At 39.9% G+C, this 21494-nt stretch overlaps 1 protein-coding gene and 1 pseudogene across 2 annotated transcripts in view; both read left to right on the top strand.

The window, feature by feature from the left end:
• Positions 1-20713, top strand: part of Mrrf (mitochondrial ribosome recycling factor) — a 63763-nt gene extending 43050 nt beyond the window's left edge. For both annotated transcript variants that reach the window (XM_020173114.2, XM_074051074.1), the window contains 2 exons: positions 4481-4640; positions 13801-20713. In XM_020173114.2, the coding sequence (XP_020028703.1) occupies positions 4481-4640; positions 13801-13878 (238 nt within the window). In that variant the 3' untranslated portion in view covers positions 13879-20713. The remainder of the gene's footprint in view (positions 1-4480; positions 4641-13800) is intronic.
• On the top strand, positions 4660-13789 carry LOC141415372 (intraflagellar transport protein 20 homolog pseudogene; annotated as a pseudogene).
• Positions 20714-21494: the final 781 nt, after the last annotated feature.

The raw sequence follows: 21494 nt of genomic DNA, 5'->3' as shown, positions 1-21494 counted from the left end.
TTTTCCAAATCTCAGGGCAGAAGACCTGTGCTAGAATTCTGCATATTCCTCCCATAGAAGGTCTTAGCAGCAGTCACAGTTGTTCTGAGCAGTGGCTAACAAGTTTGTTTCCACCAGTTGACTGAATCTGGAAAAGTTGGACCAGACCTGCCTCCTTTGTAGAGCACCTCAGCCAGAGCTTTAATAAGCAAATGCACACCAACTTAGGGTAGAGGCTGGGAACCAACCAGCTGAGTTCAGAAGCCTGGAATACAAATCTGAGTATGCTCAGGAGTCCCATGAGTGTGAGGTGCAGATGATCAGAAATACTAATCACTGGTCTGGAAAGGAGTTAAAATATTTCCATAATATAATGTTTCTTTCCTAAAACACATGTGCCCTTATTGTTTCATGAGGAAGTAATTAAATGTGTTTGATTAAAACATTCATAAATGCTGTCATTTACCCAAGGCTACTATGTGCTGCTCTCTTTTTTGGTATAGATCTGTTGTATCTGATTCAGTCGTTCTGCAAGGTATCTTTTTATCTTCATTTTAGAAATAAGGAACTAAAGCTCAGAAAGCTTAATTAGCTTTTGATACTTTTCAGGTCAGCACCTTGAACCAGTATGTATTTACATTTGCCCTTCTTCCTCTCAGCCCTTCTGTTTCCAGTACCCCCTGATGTCTTTCTGATGACTGACTATTTGAATCCTAAAACAAATTTTATTTTATTTTATTGAGACAGGTCTTGTTATGTAGCCCAAGCTTGCCTTGAACTTGTTATGCAGCCCAAGTTTAAACTTACTGTGTAGCTCAAGCTGGCCTTGAACTCAGAATCTGCCTGCCTCAGCTTCCCTAGTGCTGGGATTACAGGTGTGTACCACCACATCCAGCTAAACAGAAATATATCAGTGCTAATCATACACCATTACATTTACAAACTGGTGTTAGTGGAATGGTAATGTCACATTTACATTGATAGATACAAAATAGTAGTAGAGTGCTTGCCTAGCAAGTGTGAGGCCCTGAGTTCAAACTTCAGAACCATCAACTAATCAATCAATCAATAAATATAAAATAAGACTTTTTAATAAGGCAAGTTGCATATAATGATTTCATTTTCTTTATTACAGCCTTTTATTGTTAATAGTTTTTTGAGTCATAGTTTGTGTTTTTTTGTTCTTCCATTTAAAATATAAATATAACAAGGTAATAAAAAGAAAAGTTGGTTAGATAAAAATCTTCATTAAGAGTTTCTAAACAGCAGGATACCTATTTCAAATTATGTATGAAATACAAGATTGAAATACTTCAATAAGATCTCTTCAGAGAAGTTTAAGAGGTTTCTTTCAGCCTTAGATTTACTTATTTTCTGTCCCTCCTAGTATTTCAGCAGGATTAAGTTTTTTGAATCAGTGGATCAAGTTTTAATTTTCCTTTTCCTTCCTTATACTGACATATGCTTTGGCAGAACAAAAAAGGGACCTAAACATGTCAGCATGATTTTTGTTCAATGAATTAAAAACCATAAAAGTAACAAGATCCGATCCAAATCCTTAAACTCCTGACATGGTGATTTTGTCCTTTTCAGTTCGAAGATTCATATTACTGACTTTGAAAAGCTTTCTGTTTGGGAACAGAAGTGCATGATTTATTTGAAATAGATTGTAAGGAGTTAGCAACATGGAGTAGCAGAAAGATTTGGATTTGTGTTCCAGTTCTGTCACTCAAGCCCATGGGCAAGTCACTTAATATCTGTGAACCTCAATTTCCTCATTGGAAAATGAGACTCAATGTGAAGAGTTTTGTGAGGTCAGTGAAGTACTCACCTGGTTATAGAGGTGCTTATTGATGGTAGTAATCAGGATCATTTTTATTTTGAGAATCTCTTCAAGTAGTTGAATTCAGAAGGATTTATTTATAACAAAGCTGTCCACTTTGTCTTCAGAGCTTTTCCTTCCTCAAACTTCCTTTATTTATTTATTCATTTATTTTTGTCATCAGAGAAAATGTAAGTTAGATGCTACTAAATGCTCAGCAGCTGCTCGGCACTGTTCCAAACCGAACATGTACCCAGAACTTACTTAGCAAGACCCATGTCGATTTGAGGATTAGGAAGTATATGCCAGTGATGTCCATTTCAGGATAGAGGAATCTTATACTAAGACCAATCGCTTTTTGGCTGGAGGTGTAGTCCAGTGATAGAGTGCTTAACTAGCATGGGCAAGGCTCTAGGTTGGATCCACAGTACTGAAAAAAAACAAAAAACAAAAAACCCCCCAAAAAACCAAAATAGCAATGGCTTTGAGACAGGCCGTCCTGAGCTTGACTAGGTTTGACTTTGAATCAGATACCAAACTTCTTTGGGCCTTATTTTCTTCACCTATAAAATAGGATTCATGATCTTATGAGACCCTCCAGGATAAGGCTTCCCAGTCATACTTTCTTTGTTATCTGTGCCTCAGCCAGTTTAGCAAATGAAGCAAAGTTTCTTTGCATCTTAAAGCCTTTATAAATGGCTTTTCTTCCATCTGGAAATCCCCATTTCTCTGCCAGTACTGACAATGTAGACTTAATTCTTCAGATCAAGTGAACTTTTTAGTCAGGATAGGGTGGGCTATGTTGCAGTAACAAGCAATCCCTAAATTTCCATAGCTTATAGCGGTAGAAGTATATTTCTTGCATTTGCTGCATGTTAGATGCTAGTCATCATCATAGTCATCCTGATAGACCTGAACTCTATCAACTTGTACTGTGGCCAAGGAAAACACATATGGCAGAGCACACAGTGTCTCTGAAAGCTTCTGTCTTAAGGTGAAACCCATCATTTCTGCTCACATTTTATTGGCTAGAATAAGCTGTACAGCCAACTTCAGAAGTAGTTGGAATATGCATTCCTACTATGTGCCTGGGAGGATAAGAACCAGAACACTGGTGAACAGACCTGGTGACTATCACAGTTAGATATCATTTCTCCAGAAAAATCTCTTACTGCCTGCTCTCTAAACTCAGACAGTTCCTGGTGAGTTAGCTGAGCTGCTTCTCTCCTGTGGCACCTTGTCCTTCCTCACTTGCCTGCTGCAGCATTTCTTTGTCTAACTTCGGTTTTGATAGGGAGTAGGCACTCAGTTTGTACAAGATGAGAGAAGAAGGCAGAACAAACCTGCTGGTCTGATTTTCTTGGTTGTCATGATTATTAAATGTAAAATAATGATAGCTTCTTCATGTAGTGGTTGTGAAGATTATTGTAAAAAATGCCTATCCAAGTGTGTTATAGTCAGCCTTCAGTGCAGTGTGCTCACTGTTATGATGAGAATGCTAATAGTTAAACAACTGATGTTTATTAGCCATTTAAAACATGCGTCAGTCTCGTGTACTTTTAAAATTTTTTTACAGGCTGGGGGCATGGTTCAAGTGGTAGAGTACCTGCCTAGCAAGCGCAGGCCCTGAGTTCTAATCCCAGTACTACAAAAAAACAAAACAAAACAAAATAATGGATTTCACTCTGACACTTTTGAACATGTTATATAATGTACTTTGGTTATATTTGCTCCCTCACTGATCCCCTGCCCAAATAATCCCCTTTATACATTTATGTTTTTTGTTCTTTTTTACATCTAGATTCCACATATGAGAGAAAACGTGATATTTTTCTTTCTGAATCTGGCTTATTTTGCTTAACATTATGATTTTCAGTTCCATTCATTTTCTTGCTAATGCCCTAATTTCATTCCTCTTTATGACTGAATGCTACTACATTATGAATATATACGATAATTTCTTTATGTATTTGTCCATTTTTTGGATGCCAGGGCTGATTCTAAGTTGTGGAATAAACATCTTATGTTTGGAAGTTAACTGCTATAGTGGTTTGTTTCCATTGGGACTGGTGTTATGTCTTGGTCACTTTCAAGGTGATTTATAAGTAATTTCTTACAATAATTAAGATTACGAAGGTTGCTACTTGTTTGGGGTGATTTAGAGAGTTAGAGATAGTGCCATTTCTATGATTCTATGACATAATCACTCATTTACATTGCCTTCTTTAGTGAGAGAGAAAGGCTAATTATGATTAATAATTGATTCCTTTTACAGGTAACTTAAAGTGTGCCTATGTTAATGCTAAATAATTTACACACATCATCTTATTTAGTCTTCACACTACCTCTTGGGTCCCCATTAGACAGATGGGAACTCTGAGGAGAGGAATGTATCTCATAAGCAGCGTGGTCCAGATTTGAACTGGGTCTATGTAGATTCCTTTGCTCATGCTCTTAGGTGGTCCTCTTACCGGTTCTTCTCAGCTAGTTATGCTTGACACTGGCATGCCCATGGACATGTGTCAGGAATGTAAAGATCATCATCTGACAAAGAGTAAAATTATAGACTACTGAGTTGACAGACAAATCAGTTAAATTCTTGGCTGTATGTTAATTCTAGAATGATTTTGTTGAATGTTTGTCTTTTGCTTTTTTTTTTTTTTGTATTTTTTAAATCAGAGTAACCAGGGAGCACAGGGAAATGCTGGTGAAACTGGCCAAACAGAACACCAACAAGGCCAAAGACTCTTTACGGAGGGTTCGCACCGACGCAATTAATAAGCTGAAGAAGTCAAAGGACAAGACCTCGGAGGATACTGTTAGGCTCATAGAGAAACAGGTACTATTGCCAACAGTTGTAGTGTTTATGTGTCTGACCCAAGGAATCATTTGTTCGTGTCTGAAGCAAGGACAGTTAAAACAGAGTGCTTCTGGTCTTTTCATTCACATGGTCAATATTAACCAAGTCTTTTTTCTGGATTTAGCCCCATGCTGGACCTTGGAGAGATCCATAGAAGAAAATAAGATGCTATTGACCTTTTACTGTGTGCTAGGCTCCATTCTGAGTAGTTTTTCCTCATAACTACAAAATGTAAGATGGGGATGGGGATTTAGCTCAGTGGTAGAGCACTTGTATAGTACACAGAAGGCCCTGGGTTCAATCCCCAGCACAAAAAACAACAGCAACAACAAAAACTGTGGGTAGGTAGTGAGGAAACTGAGGTTCAAAGAAGTTCACTAGTGTTCCTAAGTCATTCTGTTGATAAGTAGTAGAAATGGGATCCAAACACAAGCAGATGGATCTTAGAACCCACTTGCCATTGTTCTCCTTTCATTCGTCTTGTTGCTGAAAAGTAAGCAGTTATGTTCTCTGTGTGTTGAGTAGTGGCACTTACGCCTGTCCTAAAGGACAGAAATGAGGGAAATGAGGGAAAAATGAGGGAGAAAGTAAACAGCATGTACAAAGGAATATTGATATAAAAGAATGTTGTTCTCTTAGATCAGTGGGGCTTGAATCTAGTGAGACTAGGGAATGAGGAAAGAAGACAGTGACCAGATCATGGAAGGCCTTATATACCAGGTGGAGGAGTTAGCAGGTTCAGAGGTTCCCACATTGGCTGTGCATCTGTATCAGTCACCTATGGCCAGAATAACGGTGCATAACCAGCTACCCCTAAACTTGTTGATTTGCCATATCTCAAAGCATTATTTCTTGTCCTGTTTCTTGGGCCAGCTGGGGTGTAACTGTTTTAGGCTGGGCTCTCAGTGAGCTCAGCTCTAAATCTTGGATTGGGCTCAAGCCTGCTTTATATATCTCACAATCTTTCAGAGTCAACAAGTTTCCCAGGGCATCTTTTCTTGGCAACAGCAGATGCCAGGACCTTAAGTCCAGCCACTGAAGCACATCATAAGCACCTGCTCTTGTCACATCCCATTAGTCAAAGCTAGTCACATGGGCTAAGCCCAAAATCATAGTTATAAGGAAGTATATTTATTCATGGAGATCTGAGAAAGGGAGTGAATATTTATTGAACAATAATCTGCCACCTTATAAAAATGCATGCATTTGTTACTGTACTGCAGAGATTAAGTCAGGGAATCTGGAGTGGGGCCCTGGAATTTTTAAAGCTTCCCAGGAGATTTTCATATAGTAACTCTCTGGAAAGATTTTTCTTTTTCAGACAGTGGGGAAATCACATCTGTATTTATGAAAGATGACTGTGGTGGCCAGGAATAAAACATTGTCAGGGACAAGACCAACTGGAGGCAAGGAAACTGTTGCAGAAAGCCAGCCAGAAAGTGATGATTGATTGGGTAAACAGGTTGTGTAGCCATGACAGTGGCTGGTGCTGGTGGGTCACGCACCCACTGCAGTTAACTTGAACGAGAAGCTGTCTATATATAGCAGCCTGGGTGCGCTGCCGTTACTGGGTTGCAGCTATGGCCAAGGATATCCTTGGGGAAGCAGAGCTGCACTTAGATGAGCTGAACACTTTGTGGATGTTGGTCCCAGAGGTTACCCAGCAGACCATAGAGCTCAAGGAAGAGTGCAAGGACTTTTTTGGACAAAATTGGCCCATTTCAGAAAATAGTTGGTAGTCTAATTGAACTTGTTGACCAACTTGTAAAAGAAGCAGAAAATGAGAAGATGAAGGCCGTTGGTGTTCAGAATTTGCTCAAATCCATTGCAAAGCAGAGAGAAACCCAACAACAGCAACTTTAAGCACTAATAGCAGAAAAGAAAATGCAGCTACAAAGGTGCCAGGTTGACTATGAAGCTTTGAGTAAAGTAGAAGCAGGATAAAATGAATTTATTGACCAGTTTATTTTTCAAAAGTGAACTGAAAATTTCATTTTTACAGCAGGAAGGCAAAAAAAAAAAAAAACCCAAACTAAAAAACCTCTGTACCCATTCCATTGACTTGACTAATGACCTAAGCATGTCATGATAGTATGTCAGGACCACAGTGCTCTGAAGGTAGTAATGCCAAATTTGGGGCACTGGTACTGCATGTCAGTCCCTGCCAGTGGCAAGGCAGGGCAGGGCCACATCTCTTGAATTCTTAGTATGAACTAAGTAGTTTGTACACCTTGATCCACTTTTTTGTAAATTCACAAAGCTTTGGAAGGAAAAGCAATAAATTATTGTGTTAAAAAAAAAAGTGATGATTACCTGAGCCTGAATGGTAGGGGTGGGGGACTGAGATAGGAGGTGAATTTACCAATATTTAGGAGATAGAATTAGTAATGTTTCATGTCATGTAAAGGGCTTGATAGACTCTAAAACCTACTTGTGCACAATATAAGCATCATGTTAAGAAGGTTGAACAGGAGTGTGGGCAGGATGAGGAGTGAAGAGGGAAGAAGCCAGAGAGCTAAGAGAGCAGAGAGCTGTTAGGGGGACCCCTGGAGGAGGCCATAAAGTGATTAGCTACTCCCCTTTTGGACTGGCAGTTAGCATACTAGTGTGTAGGTCAGCCACAAAAATCACCTGAGGAAATTTATGATGCATTCCTGGGCCTTGCTCTTGCATTTTCTGATTCAGTACATCTGTGTAGGAATGAGTATTTATAAAAAGCTCTACAGATAATCTTGCAAAGGCACACATAGAAGATAAGAGCCTAGAAACCTTATAATGCAAAAAAAGAAAAGGATTGTTCTGCACCTGATGTCCTGTGACCTTGGGGAAGTTACTGAACTCTTTGAGGGTCCTTTTTTCAAATAAAAAGGATTGGTAATTTCTACGTTCAAGAGGTTCCTTGGCTGCACCATTAGAATACCTGACACCTAAACCATCAAAGCTCCTCTTCTTTTTTGCCTTTCTCTTTCCCTGCACCAGCTCAAAGAGGATGTTCATAGATCGGGCTGGCCGCCTTTTCTGAGTACAGATCAGGCCTCACATAGACGGTCCTGGCCCTTGCCCAACTGGTCTAGCTTCTTGTCCCTATTCTCTGGCATTCTATATCTGCAGTGGATACTTGGCCTTTTCATTGCTTCCTAGTGGGAAGCCTATGGACTCTGCCTCAGGGAGCAGAGTCCAAGTTCCTTGGAAAAAGAAGAATAATCAGATAACCAGCACTGTTGCTTGACACAGACCTTCCTGGAACCTTCAGTTGTTAACACTGACTTTTTACTATCCTCTTCAGATTTGATTTTTTCCTCCATTGCTTCTTATTGTTGATTATTACTGTTTTTTCAAAGTGAAAATAGCATTTGTTAGTTTTTCTGATACTAAACAAATACATGCTTGTTGTTTAAAAAAAAAGAGTGAAGAAAGTTATTGAAATATCATCACTTAGAGATGACCATTGTTAGCATTTTAGTGTGCAGTCCTTCAGGCTATCTCTTTTACCATATCTGTAATATTTATAGTACATAATACAGATACTTTTCAGTGTAAAAGCTTTCCTAAAAGAGTCTGTCATTTAAATGTTAATTTTTACCTTATTGTTGTGTTGTTATTAATTTCATTTACTGTCATATGGAGAAAAATTTGGATAGGAAAATATTCAAGAGACAGCCTTACATGTAATTCATTTTGTTATTTTTCTTTATCAGAAGGCTCTGAACAAGTTTCTGGTGTGGGTTTTTGTTTTTGTTTTGTTTTATATAAACAAGGCTGTGGCTGATTGTTGCTTCATCAATAGTTTTTTAAAAATGTGTTTACTTTTGTTCCTGATTATCAAGGTAATATATTCTTATTATAGAAAATGTGGAGTACAGAAGACTTTCTTAAAAAGTGGGAAAAAAATCATCCCATAAAATCATATTGCAGAGGCTGTTACTGTTAATATTTTGGAGCAGTTCTTTGTTTTAACCCTCCATAATTTTAAATATGATTAAATATATATATTTTGCATCCAGGTTTAATTTTCCATTTGGCATTAAAGGCATTACCATTTTCTCATTCTTGAAAAACTTTTTGTGGATAGCCATTTCTGGGTGTTCTTTTGTTTAGTTTTGTTTTTTGTACTGGGGTTTGAACTCAGGGCCTTGTGCTTGCTAGGCAAGTGCTCTACCACTTGAACCATGCCTCCAGTTCTTTTGCTTTAGTTTATTTTTCAGATAAGGTTTCATGCTTTTGCCTGGGATCTCAGTCCTCCTACCTCTGCCTGCTGAATAGCCGGGATTATAGGTGCATACCACTACACTGGGCCTTATCACTGGTCATTTCTAATGGCTGCTAAATAGTTGGTCTTGTGGTTATACCCATAAGAAGCTCTTCTTTTTGACATTTTGTTTAAAATTTGTTTATATTTTAAGTAGGGTTGCAGTGAACATCTTCATTATAAATACTTGTATTTACTTAGGACAGAGCATCCCAAGTGTGGAATTATTGGACATCGAAGTGCATATTTTAAGGTTCTTAGTGCCTTACTGACTAAATCATTTAGGGTTTTTAGAATGTGTATAAATTTTTTAAATTTTAACTTTTCTGCAACCTGACACTTGAACTGAAAAATTTTAATCTGAGCTTAAAATATTAATTGTCCTGAAAGCATTGCTTTTATTTCCACACTCTACAGAGTAAATTAAGTTTTTTATATATAAATCCATATAACCTTTCTGGAGGGCAGTATGACAGTGTATGCCAAAATCCATATGTTTTTGATTCAGTAACTTAGAAATTTACCCAAAAGAAATTGTCAGACCGGGAGTTGGTGGCTTAAGCCTGTAATCCCAGCTACTCAGGAGACAGAGATCAGGAGGATCACGGTTCGAAGTCATCCAGGACAAATAGTTCGCAAGACTCTCTCTCCGAAAATCCTTGACAAAACAGGGCTGGCTGAGTGACTCAAGTGGTAGAGCACCTGCCTAGCAGGTGTGAAGCCCTGAGTCAAACCCCAATTCTGCCAAAAGAAAAAAAAAAGAAATTTTGTCTACAAGGCTATTCATTAATATATTATGTATAAGAACAGAAAAGTGGAACTGTCTAAATTTCTAACAGTGGGAAAATGATTGTTTTATATTCTCTCTCTGTGTTCTATACAGAATGACAGTTATAAGAATATTTTATAGATGTGGAAATTTTTTAGAATTTATTATTATTTTTTTAAATATGATTGGTTATATCCGGGCATGGTGGCATATGTCTGTAATCCCAGCTACTTGGGAAATTGAGGCAGGAGGATTGTGAGTTTGAGGTCAGCCCTGGCAAAGTTAGTGAGACCCTTATCTCTCAAACAAAATACAAACATGAGGGTTGGGGGCCTGGCTCAAGTGGTAGAGAGCCCTTGCGTAGCTTGTACAAGACCCTGGGTTTAACACCCAGTACCACAAATAAATAAATAAATAAAATGGTATGTCATACAACAGTATTACGATTTCATTTTTATAAAGAAAAGCCACATAGACATAAAATAGTTGGTAGTTTATATGTTTCAAGATATTAAAGGCAGTCACTTCAGGTAATGGCATTATAAATGACTTTTATTTTTTGTGAAATTTTTTCTCCTTTTAAAAACATTGTCCAGGATTCTTTTGAGGCCAGATTCTTTAAAACTTTATTATAACAATGTTTCTTTCATCTTTGGTATGTAAGAGCAAAATGATTCAGTTTTAGGTTCTATCTCAGCCATTGTATCTGACCCCAAACTCTCTCAACCCCTCTGAACTTCCCATCCCCCAGCCCAGGCCAGCTCTGTTGAAGGAGGACCAGGATCTTCACGCTCAGGACTCTGACATCTGCCAGCCTGCTGTTTCACCTTCACTTTAGTTTACTATAAATGGGCCTGCTGAACATTAAAGCACTTGGCAGAAGCCTCCAGTAACTCTGGCCAAGATCCTTTCACTGCAGCCTTTCTCCAAGAAACAGAGCTGCTCTGAAATGAGTGAAGCTGGGTGCTAGTGGGGCTGCAGCGGTGGGGGGTAGATGGGTGGATGGATAGGACGGTTTCTGGCAGACAGGCAAGGCAGGGAGGCTGGACTAGGTGAGGCAGTGGTGTCCCGAGCCAGTCTCAGGGATGATGGCTTATATGTAGGTCTGTGCTCTAGGCACCCACTTCACTATCCTTTCCTTTCATTTTGCTGAACTAGTAAAGCTCAAATGTGATGATAACAATGATTATGGTAGTGATGTTGATGTTATAATCTTTATACAGCAGCTCATGGTACTGGAAAGGGTGCTTGCTTTGGAGTTAGTCAGACCTGGATAAAATTCTAGCTCTTACTTCTCAGCTGTGAAGGTCAGCAAATGGCTTCACTTTTCCGAGCATCTCTGAGCTCATCTGTGAAGTGGGAATAGTGCTTGTCCCGTGGGTTTGATGTGAGGACTGAGAGGCTCAACACACTTAGAAATGACCGCTCCTCTCCCCAGCTTCGTGACTCTTAGTGATTCTTATATGGCCTGGCTGGAATGAAGAAGGAATAGGCCATGTGCTATGAGCCACCAAAAGGGAATAGGAGCATCAAACCTGTCATTGGGAGGTGGGTGAGTTTTTGGCTCAACCACACCACTGACTTTTTATGTGATTGTGGGTAGAGCAGTTAACATTCCGTGCCCTGGTTTCCTCCTCTCTAGAGAGGGTATACTACCTGTTCCTCTTGATTTATGGGGGTTACGTGAGGTGGTTGTGTTTGAATGAAGTAACAGAGGACAAAACACTTCTGCACAGCAGAAACTTTTATGCAACAGGCAGGTGAAATAACGTTCATATTATGCCAAAAGGGGACGATAGTATTTCATATGTTGTGAGGATTATGTGTAGTAACGCATGTAAAATGTTAACCCAGTGTCTGGCATATAGTAAGTACTCAGCAAGTGAGAGTTTTGTTGGTGTATTTTAGGAAGTCCAATAAAGATTGAAAAGATGAAGCTACAGATAGACTGTTCTTGAGGGCACTTTGTACTTATGATAAAAAGTTGGTAAATATTTTCATTGATTGGATAATTTGAAAAGGAGTCAGGAAATGATAGAAAAATCATAGTAACACAACCAACATTTGCGTAGCAAATAACCAGTTTAAAACTTTCTTGTATATTCATGGTTTTGCTTAACCCTCACAACTTTTTTTTGAGAAGGGGACCGGCAAGCCTCATTTGATTGATGAGGAAACTGAGACTTGGAGTAGAAAAAATGACTTGTACCTTGTCATCCCACATTATCAAATTATTACCAGGGGTACTGTCCCTCCTCTCATACCCATCCTTGTGCCCAAACTACCCTCGGTGCCTGCCATTTTTTCCAGAGGAGGCTTGCAGCCCTTGTTCTTGGCTGTCCCAGACTGCCATCCTGTAGGTGCTGATGTGCTGCTGGGAACTGCTCTCCACCTCATGCAAGGCATCTACAGGGTCAGAGCATCTGAAAGGCTTGTGGCTGATGCAGTGAGGGGGACTAAGCTGCCATTCTGTGTCCAGTCACTCTTGCAGAGTATCTGGCAGCCTCAGTAGCTTTGCTTTTCCATCTGAAAAATGTGCAGCTGTTGCTGTGGGGAGAGCCTGGCCGCCTCCCTGCCTGGGACCAATTGCTGCATATATTTTTTAGTTTCTGCTCTTTTCAGTACATTTAGTTACCAATTTCTGACCAAGGCCTGTGGTTGGCAAATAAAGATGTCAAGCAGCTGCCATGCTGCTGAGCACATAGATCCTGGGGTACCACGTTGCCATCTTCCAAGCCTCCTGCCTTTATCCCCATTTAGATGTGGGAGGGAGGCTACAGCATCTAATAAATGTTATTCTGGTTTTCTCATTCTTAGAAGGGTGTGTATGCTTATTGCAGAAAATTTGGAAAATACAGAAAAGCACAGAAAATTTTCTGAGACCTTGATACATGTTGTGTTCTAAGCAGGATGTGATGATATAGACATGAATAATACATTATGTATCTTCCTATAACTAAAAGATACACTTAATATTTTGGCAAATTTCTTTCTAGTTTTTTAAAAATACACAATTTTTAATTTACATATTTTATAGAGCTTTTCTCTTACAGATATATAAACAGAATTTTGAATCTCACTTCTTCCATGATATTATAAGTATGTTGAAACACTATTAATAACCATTTTTGAACATTTTTTTCTGATTACAAATGTAATGCATGCTTATTATAAAACACTCAGACATTTCAGGAGTAGATACTGGAATGTCATTCATATGACATATTCTTTTCCATAAGAAATACAGTCTTAACCATTTTAGTGACTATATGTATTCAACTGCTTCCCTATTCTGTAACTTCAGATTTTTTGATTTTTCATTATTGAAAAGAAAGCCAGGATAAATATCTTTACACATAGATCTTAAGAAAAAAAATTTCAGGTCCTGTTCATGTGATAATTTCCGCATTTGAGATATTTGGGGGTTAACTAGATGAACGTTTACATCAATTTGAATTCCTGTCAGCGATATATGAGTGAAACCATTTCACTATCATTTGTTGGCATTAGCGATCATAATTAAAAGCCACAACATCAAAATTTGCTAACTATGATAGCTGAACTGTTTCTTGTTTTAATTTGCATTTCTTCAATTTGTATTGAATTTTCCATGTTTGTTAACCAGATGTACTTAATCTTTTTTCAAGACTTTTTTTTTCCTGCTTAACTCTTGGGATCTTTGCATTTGTTTCGTTACTTCATCAGAAGGCTTTCTATGTAGCAGGGTAGCTGAGGCATAGGACATTCTGGAGGCTCTTTAAGAGACAGTGTGGCTTCTCTGTATTGTATAATAGTTAGAAATGTTGGCTTGTAGAATCAGACTACCATGGATTAAATTTTGGCGTTGTACCTTTCTAGCTGTATATTCTGAATAAGTGATCTGTCTCAGTTTTCTTATCTGTAAAATGGGGTAATAATAGTATCTTATCTCGTGGGATGGTTGTTAGGAATCAGTAAGAATGTATGTATAAATTTCTTAGTACAGTGCTTAGCTGGAACTCAATGTAAACTTTTGTCACTATTATTATTTCCTCAATAACCTTTTCACAGTTCTAGAACATCTGTTCCTCTACCTTTTTGCAGCCCCACTTATCAAGCTACCTTCTTTTGTGTTCTTGCAGATCAGCCAAATGGCCGACGACACAGTTGCCGAACTGGACAGATATCTGGTAGTGAAGACCAAAGAACTCCTTGGATGAAAAACCAGCAGGCCTATCCACACGCCACAGTCTAGTTTCTGGTGGATCCCATACGTGTCAGATTGGCACCTCCTTCAGCCCCTTCCATCTACATAGAAGGCTGTCATTGTGCTGTCAATCCATGGGAGGCCAAGCCTTCTAGTGGGATACTCAGATTTGTTTGTTCTCCATCCCCATCCCACCCATTCCACCCCATCCTGCCTGCTCCATTCTTCTCTGAGCCTTCTGATATGGGTGGTCCCTATAGAATATCTGCTGCTGGCAGAGGATCTTTACTTGGGCAGTTACCTTGTCCGCGATGTAACCACAGACTGGGACCGTTGGCAAGCTTAGTGCCTCATCTTAGGCGCCTCCTTTTCAGTGAATCAGGCCCTGTTCTTTATTTTAAATTCTGCTCAGACTGATGTGAGCCTTCACTCTGACTGCACTCCTTTGCTGGTAGCCTATTTTCACCAAACCATAAAATCTAAATAAATTGAAAAAATAATAACCACAAAGGAAAGGATATTGTTGGTTTGGATGGATGATCTCTAAGAAGTTGCATATAAAGCAACCAGGAGCAGTATTTTTGCCTCTGGGTCATCTTCATGCATACTCTGTTCTCTCCCTGGACCACTCTCTGCTCCTCACTGTTTAGTCCTTTTCATCTTAGCTGTCATGTTCTCTGGGAAGTCTTCCTGTACCCCCAACCAGGGTCCCTCCTTTTGGGCTTTCATAGCCCAATCTACTGCTTTTATTTGAGCCTTAATTATTCTTTTTGCTAGTCTGTATCTTGGTATAATAACCTGAAGAGAATAATACAGAGTAACATTTATAGGCATTGATACGTTTGTGTTGTGAATAAATCACACATAGTAGGTGCTTAACAAATACTGGCTACTTTTCTTCTCTTTCTGGTCTTAACACTCCTTCTGTAATTTTCCACTCTTGTCCTTGTCCTCAACATTTACTTAGTATGGTAATGAGATTCCTTTCCCTTAGGACCTGTCTGTTGTTAATAGACAAGTGGCTTATTGTGACCCATCTTCAGGGAATGGGTTTCTTCTCCCTCTCCCACTCAATTTTCCTCCCTCCCTCTCTTCTTTCCATCCTTCCATCATGAGCTAAATTCATTTCTAGGTGTTACTTGTAATCCTCACAGTAAATACGACAGATGTATATTATCTCCATTTACAAATAGGAAAACTGAGGGTTAACAATATTAGGTAACAAATCCTCCCCAATGTAACAAAGCTGGGAAGTGGTAGAGGCTTTTAATTATTCATTGTCCTTACTTTACAAAGAGGGGAAGTTTTTGCCCATAGCTAGCAAATAGCAACACTGGGATTCACATTCGATTCTGATGCTGTCTACCTGGAGGTAATGTTGGTTCCCACAGGTTGAGGGCTCAGCCCATCAAAACTGCCCCCACTTCCCATGCCAGTCACAAGTCTGGGTCATCCATACTTCTGACTGACCACTATAAACTTGATCCTCAGATCCCTCTTTTGATTCAGTGAATTTTCTAGGCTAGCTCACAGAATTCAAAGAAGCACATTTATTGGCCTATTTTAAAGGACACAGATGAGGAGAGGCACAGCGCAAGCTGTAATGGGAGAATTACTCTCAGTTTCATGGCCTGACTCCAGGCCACCATCTTCCCCAGCACCTTGAAGTGCTTACCAACTCAGAAGGAGCCACTGCCTCCTGCTGCCTTGCAGGCATTTAGGGAGCTTATTTGTCAGGCACTGTGCTATGTGCTAACAATACAAAATGGGTAAGGTGTGGCTTGTGTCATTGAGTGGTGCCTTACACACTGAACTAAAAGGCTATCTGTAGTGTCTTGGGTGGAGATGTTTGTTTCAGTCTCCTTTCAGAATGAAATCACTTTGGTGGCAGTGGGGCCTGGCTGAGTTCCTTTAAAGCAGCATCTGACTTCTCTTTACATTTGACTCTCTCCAGATTTTGTCCTGTGCTAAGGTAATAGCATTGCATTGCATCCTTTGCTGATGCCAGTGGAACCTACTGTGAAATAGCCAGTGAGGATTCAAGGTTAAGGATGAAAGGAACTAACTATTTTCCTGCCTTACCTGTCCTCAAAGTCCATTCCCCAGCCTTTAGTGGTCATCACATGATCAATCAGAAGTCAGCCAAGGGAGAACGGACAAAAAGAGCAGTGAAGGAGACCCTTTTGGGGCAAGACACATGGTGGGGCTCTGCAAACAGTCTTTTCGTGAGTGGCTGAAATCCCCCACTCACTGCAAATGTGCTTTTCAAAGATGCAGGATTTTTTAATAAACAGAGGAAATGATAAATTATGTTGTAACTCCACTCCAAAGGCATTTGGTTCTTAACAGCCAAATCCTCTGTAGTCTTTAAATAAACAAAAACTTATTCAGTGAACAGACGGGGGTGGGGGGAATGAAAGATTTTCTGTACTTGGGTTCCACATGTCAACAATTTCTCTCCTGTGTGTATGTTGGCCAAAGCTGTATATCATGATAAATGAATAAAGGAAAACCTCGAGCCCAGGGCAGTCAGACAGCTCAGCAAATGGCTTTCAGCTGATTGCTCTATTTCAGTTGACATTTATCAAAGCGTTCTCTGCTTCTCCGTGTGTCAGGGCTGCAGTGGTGGCAGGGATGAGAAAGAGACTACCTGTTTGGATGTGCTGAGTAACGAGCTCGTGGGAGCAATTCATCCCCCTTTCCCTCCTGCAGCCTTTCCAAAGAAAAGCTGGATATGGAAATTCTCACACTTGCCAGAAGAATTAAGCACCTCCTCTGTTCAGCTCAATAGCTCAAGAGTCCATGAACTTTTTTGCCTCTTTTTCTTGTGTATGTGTTTTGGATATACAAAAGAAACATATAACAAGTTAAAAATGAAACTTTACAATTTTCAGTCTTATCCTCCTTTAAAATTAGGTGTATAGCCTTCTTTCTCTGTTCATATATAAATTTTTTTAAGGAGGGAAGGGTACTGCTCTGTTAATATTCTGAAGTTTGCCCTTTTTTAAACCCAAAACCAACTCTGGCCATCCACATGTGCCATGAATTATCCAGGTATAATTCATTCTTTTTCTGCAATGTAGCATTTCATGATATGGATCTACCATTACTGATCTTGCTCTTAACCACTGTGACATTTTTTAATAAGTACACTGGAGAATGTTTCTTCTATTGTGAGCTAAGTACCATGCTAGACTTTTTATAGGTGTTATTGCATTTAAACTTAACCCTAATTAATATAGGTACCACTATTATCTATGTTTGAATATGAGATAATTGAAGTTCAGAAAGTATATTTAACTTGCCCACTGTCACACAGCCTAGTAGGCACTAGAGTGAAGTTTCAAGCCCAGATCTAACTTTGAAGTAGGTCCTTACCAGTATGCTTCATTGAGGACTCCCTCAAAACGTGTATTACTGTACTGGGCCTGGATAGTGATGTTAGAGAAGCTGAGTTTTGCTATATTTTTTAAATTTTTTAACTGTTTCTAATAAAAGAGTACAGGAAAACAGCATACTCTGTAGCACATGGTAAACACTGAAGAAGTAGGTGTTCTGGAAACAGTTCCGGAAGATTACAGATTCATACACCACATAATTGGCAGATGTCTCTAAAATGCATCAGAGGACCAGTGAGAATAAAATGATGATGAAGCAGTAAATAATGATAACAATAATAGCATTTACAGCATTAGTAATATTTGCTTGGCATGCTGCTTTATCCTTTATCTCATTGAAATGATTGAGACTTTGCAGTTAGGAAAATCTGATCATAAAGCTTATAACCTCAAGTCACTGATTGAGGCTGTCTTTGTCTTAATATGTGGTCAGCTTTCATGATGTATGCTCAAAAGGAGTTATTCTCTATGGGGGGCATATTTGATATACATACAGGAAGCGTAGCTTGTAGGTTGTTGTTTAGATTTTCTATATTCTTAGTTTTTTACCCTTTGATGAGAATTGAACTGAAAGTAGTGTGTTTCAGTCTCTCCTAGCCATTTCTGTTTCTTCTTGCATTTCCTGTAGCTTCTGCTGCATGGAACTGCCCCTAAGTTGTTTGATGCATATCTGGACTCCAGATCCGTACATCTTCATTTCATGCAATGCTTTGAGTCTGAATTCTGTCTCGCTATATGTCCAGATCATAGCCTTGCATGAATTTTGTTTGCATTTACTTAGTATATATTTCCCTATTTCTTTATTTTTAGCCTTTCAGAGTCACTATGTTTTGGATGTGTTTCTTTTTTTAAGAGTTGGGTTTTATTCCATGAACCATTCTGAACCTCCTCTTACTTTTATTTTTAATTGTAAAATACAAATAACATAATATTAATCATTATAATCATTTTTAAGTGTGCAGTTCAGTAATGTTAAGTACATATGCATTGTTGTACTGCAAATCTCCACAGCTCTTTTTACCTTGTAAAACTGAAACTCTATATCTATTAAACAAATGCTAGTTTACTATTTCCCGCTTTCTAGCTTCTGGAGCCACCATTCTACTTTCTGTCTCTGAATTTTACTGCTATAGGAACCTCATGGGAGTGGACTCCTATAGTGTTTGTCTTTTGTGATTGGCTTATTTTAGTTAGCATAATGTCCTCAAGTACATCTATGTTGCAGCATGTGTGAGAATTTCTTTTTTTTTCCCCTAAGGCTAAACAATATTCTTGTGTGCGTATATACAAAACTCCATTTAATAGGTAACTTAAACTCATTTTCATTTATTTGATAATACTGGTATGTTTCAAGAAGCCAGCCATTAATTTTATTCACACCAAGTGATTTGGTGCATCGGCCCTCTGCAGATTAGTGACTAGAGATAAGATTGAGAAAGGGTTGCTTCTGCATAGAGGAAGTATAGTTTTTGTTGAATAAACAAATAAGTGATAATCCATGTCTTATGTTGTCTCATGCTGTTCTCATCTGTGTTTGGTTTGTCCTGTGCTGTCTAGTTAGATCAACCTGAAACATTTCCCTTGCCATGTTTCTTTTCTTTTCTTGCAGTACTGGGGCCTTCACCTTGAGCTACTCCACCAGCCCTATTTTTGTGAAGGGTTTTCGAGGTAGGATCTTGTGGAACTAGGATCTTGTGGAAGTATTTGCCCAGGCTGTCTTCGAACTGAGATCCTCTTGATCTGTGCCTCCTTAGTCGCTAGGATTACAGACATGAGTCACTGGTGCCTGGCGCCATGTTTCTTTTCTGCTCAGAAACCTTCAGTGGCTTCCTATTACCTGCCAAATTATGTCTCTTTAACCTAACATTCAGTGACTTCTGCAATCTAGACCTAATGTGTCTCTTTGTGCTGTAGCTCTCACAACTACCTTGAACAACTAGTACTTAGGTAAATGGAATTACTAGCTTTTCTGAAATTACGTGCTTCTTTCTCCCACCTCCAAGCCTTTTCTTAGGCTGTTTTCTTAGCCTAGTGTGTTCTGCCTTAAGTCCCTGCCCCACCCAATAGGCAAAACTTACCTAGACTTCAAATCCCTCTTAGTTCCGGTGTTGCTCCTGTTCCTCTTGAGCACTGCCACTTGGATATTCCTTGTGCACCTCATTCTCAACTGGTTCTGCCTGGAATATAGCCTGCCTACCCTTCTGTGTATCTTCCTCAGGGATAGGCATCATCACCCACCTAGGTACCAAACCAGAACATTGTTTGCCTCCCTTTTTCACACTCCAAATTCAGTCACCTGATCCTGTTAGTTTTATCTTTGAAGTCACTCACTTTTGGACTCACATCCTTGGGTGGTGCTCACCAGGAAATACGGCAAATGTCCCAGCCAGGCCTCACCAGGGGCTCTGAGCATGTGGCCCTACCTCCAAGGCAATTGCACCTGCTGACCATGGATGGTTCAGAGCAGGGTTGGAGGAAACATTTGCCTGATGGTAGTGGGTTTGCTAGGCCATGAATACAAATGAAGTCATACTTCCTTCAATTACCCAAAGTCTCTCTAATTCTTCCTGCCTCCTCTCTCAGGACCTTCAGCCTCATCCACTGTCTGCCTCCAGGGTTTCTTGGCATCTCCTGATGATGTCACATGTGTCCACAACAATAGCATCTACTATCCTCTCCACTCAAGGTCCTCGAGGCCTCTGAGGCTGGCCACACTGCTTGAAGGAGCTTCACTTTGCTGGAGTCAGTGTCCCTGACAAGAGTGTTGGTTTCTGGCAAGGGAAACTTACAGAGACAGGGAAAAGGTCTCTGCCCTAATCCCATGCTTACCTTGGCCCCTGCATCCAAGGCAGCCTTGCTGGGATCCGGCACTCCTAAGGTTTCCCAAGACGGCAGCTCTTCCCCATGTTGATTCTTCCTCTGATGTGGGCACAAGTCCATATCAGGTTGAGTCCAGGCTTTCAACCAAAATATCTCCCTTCTTTCAAAGTAATACTCCATAACTCCCTCCTTCCAGACAGTGAGAGTGGTGAAGTATTGACCCTTGACTATGTGCTGGGCATCTCTAGGAGCTGGTTGTTATTTTGCATATATTACAAATGAGGATGGAAGCAGAGAGGTTACGTTACTTGGTCAAAGACACACAAGGCTATTTGGAATCGAGAGAATCTGGTGCTGATGCCCAGGCCTACGAGGCATCAGCCTACTAAAAGGCCAGTGGGGCTGGAAAGAGAGTTTCCAGGTCCTACTCCAGTTTTGCTCTTTCTCCTGTCAGTAAAGGTCATTTGATTTTTCTATGGGTATCAGAAAAGGGATTTAATAAGTTGAGTGGTTTCCAGCCAGGTCAGAGAACCTGTGCTGATCTGTGACTTCTTCACCCATTTGGGACAAAATAAAGGCAATGTAGCAAATGTTTTCATAAAATTAAATTATGGACTAATTTAAAATTAAGGACTGTGTTTCTATATTTTGTTCTTTCTGCTTTTGTTTTTGATATTATATATGAAATAAGTTGGCAAGTCTAGAAAGAACCCCATTTCGAAAGATGAAGACTTGGTTACCTTCTGTTGCCCCCCTCCCTTTCTTTAACTTTACAGGTGCATGAATCTCAAAGTCTGGAAGCTTTAGATCTCACACCTACTCCTGGCTCTGATGTCCCAGAGGCTGTCATCCAAGGGAAGCTGGAGCTGTAACTAGGGAGAGAAGGAATGAAGAGAGGCGGTTTGACCCATGTGGGTGTCAGGGACCCCGTGGGTGAGCAAGCGGTGGTGATGAGGCAGGGGTTGGAAATAGGACAATAGTCAATCAGGAGGGTTCAGAGACCCACAAGGGAGGAGGGACAGTGAGGAGGAGGTGAGTCAGAGAGAGAGGGAGACAGAGATGTATATATGGATGGAGGGAGACGGAAAGAGAATCAGAGACAAATACAAAAATGTGCACACAAATGTGTGCACACAGCATGGATCTCCAGGTAGAGACACCCAGCAAGAGAGGTGGAGACAGTCCCAGTGACAGATGGTGACAGTGAGATATTAACAAGAGACAGTATCATCTGTACAGAGACTGAGAGAGACAACCTACACTGAGACAATGGGAAGTACACACAAAGATAGAAGGTGACAGAAGTTCAGTGGGGAGCCAGAGAGACAGTATTTTTTAAAAAGGAAGAAAAATGGAAAGAGACATAACGAGTGGGGCAGTTCCAGAAGGGGAGAGGCAGTGAGAGGGTGGG

Source organism: Castor canadensis, chromosome 13 (assembly GCF_047511655.1).
Source record: "Castor canadensis chromosome 13, mCasCan1.hap1v2, whole genome shotgun sequence".
Classification (NCBI taxonomy): domain Eukaryota; kingdom Metazoa; phylum Chordata; class Mammalia; order Rodentia; family Castoridae; genus Castor; species Castor canadensis.
Note: the sequence above shows the minus strand (reverse complement) of the source record. Positions and strands in the feature narration are given on the sequence as shown.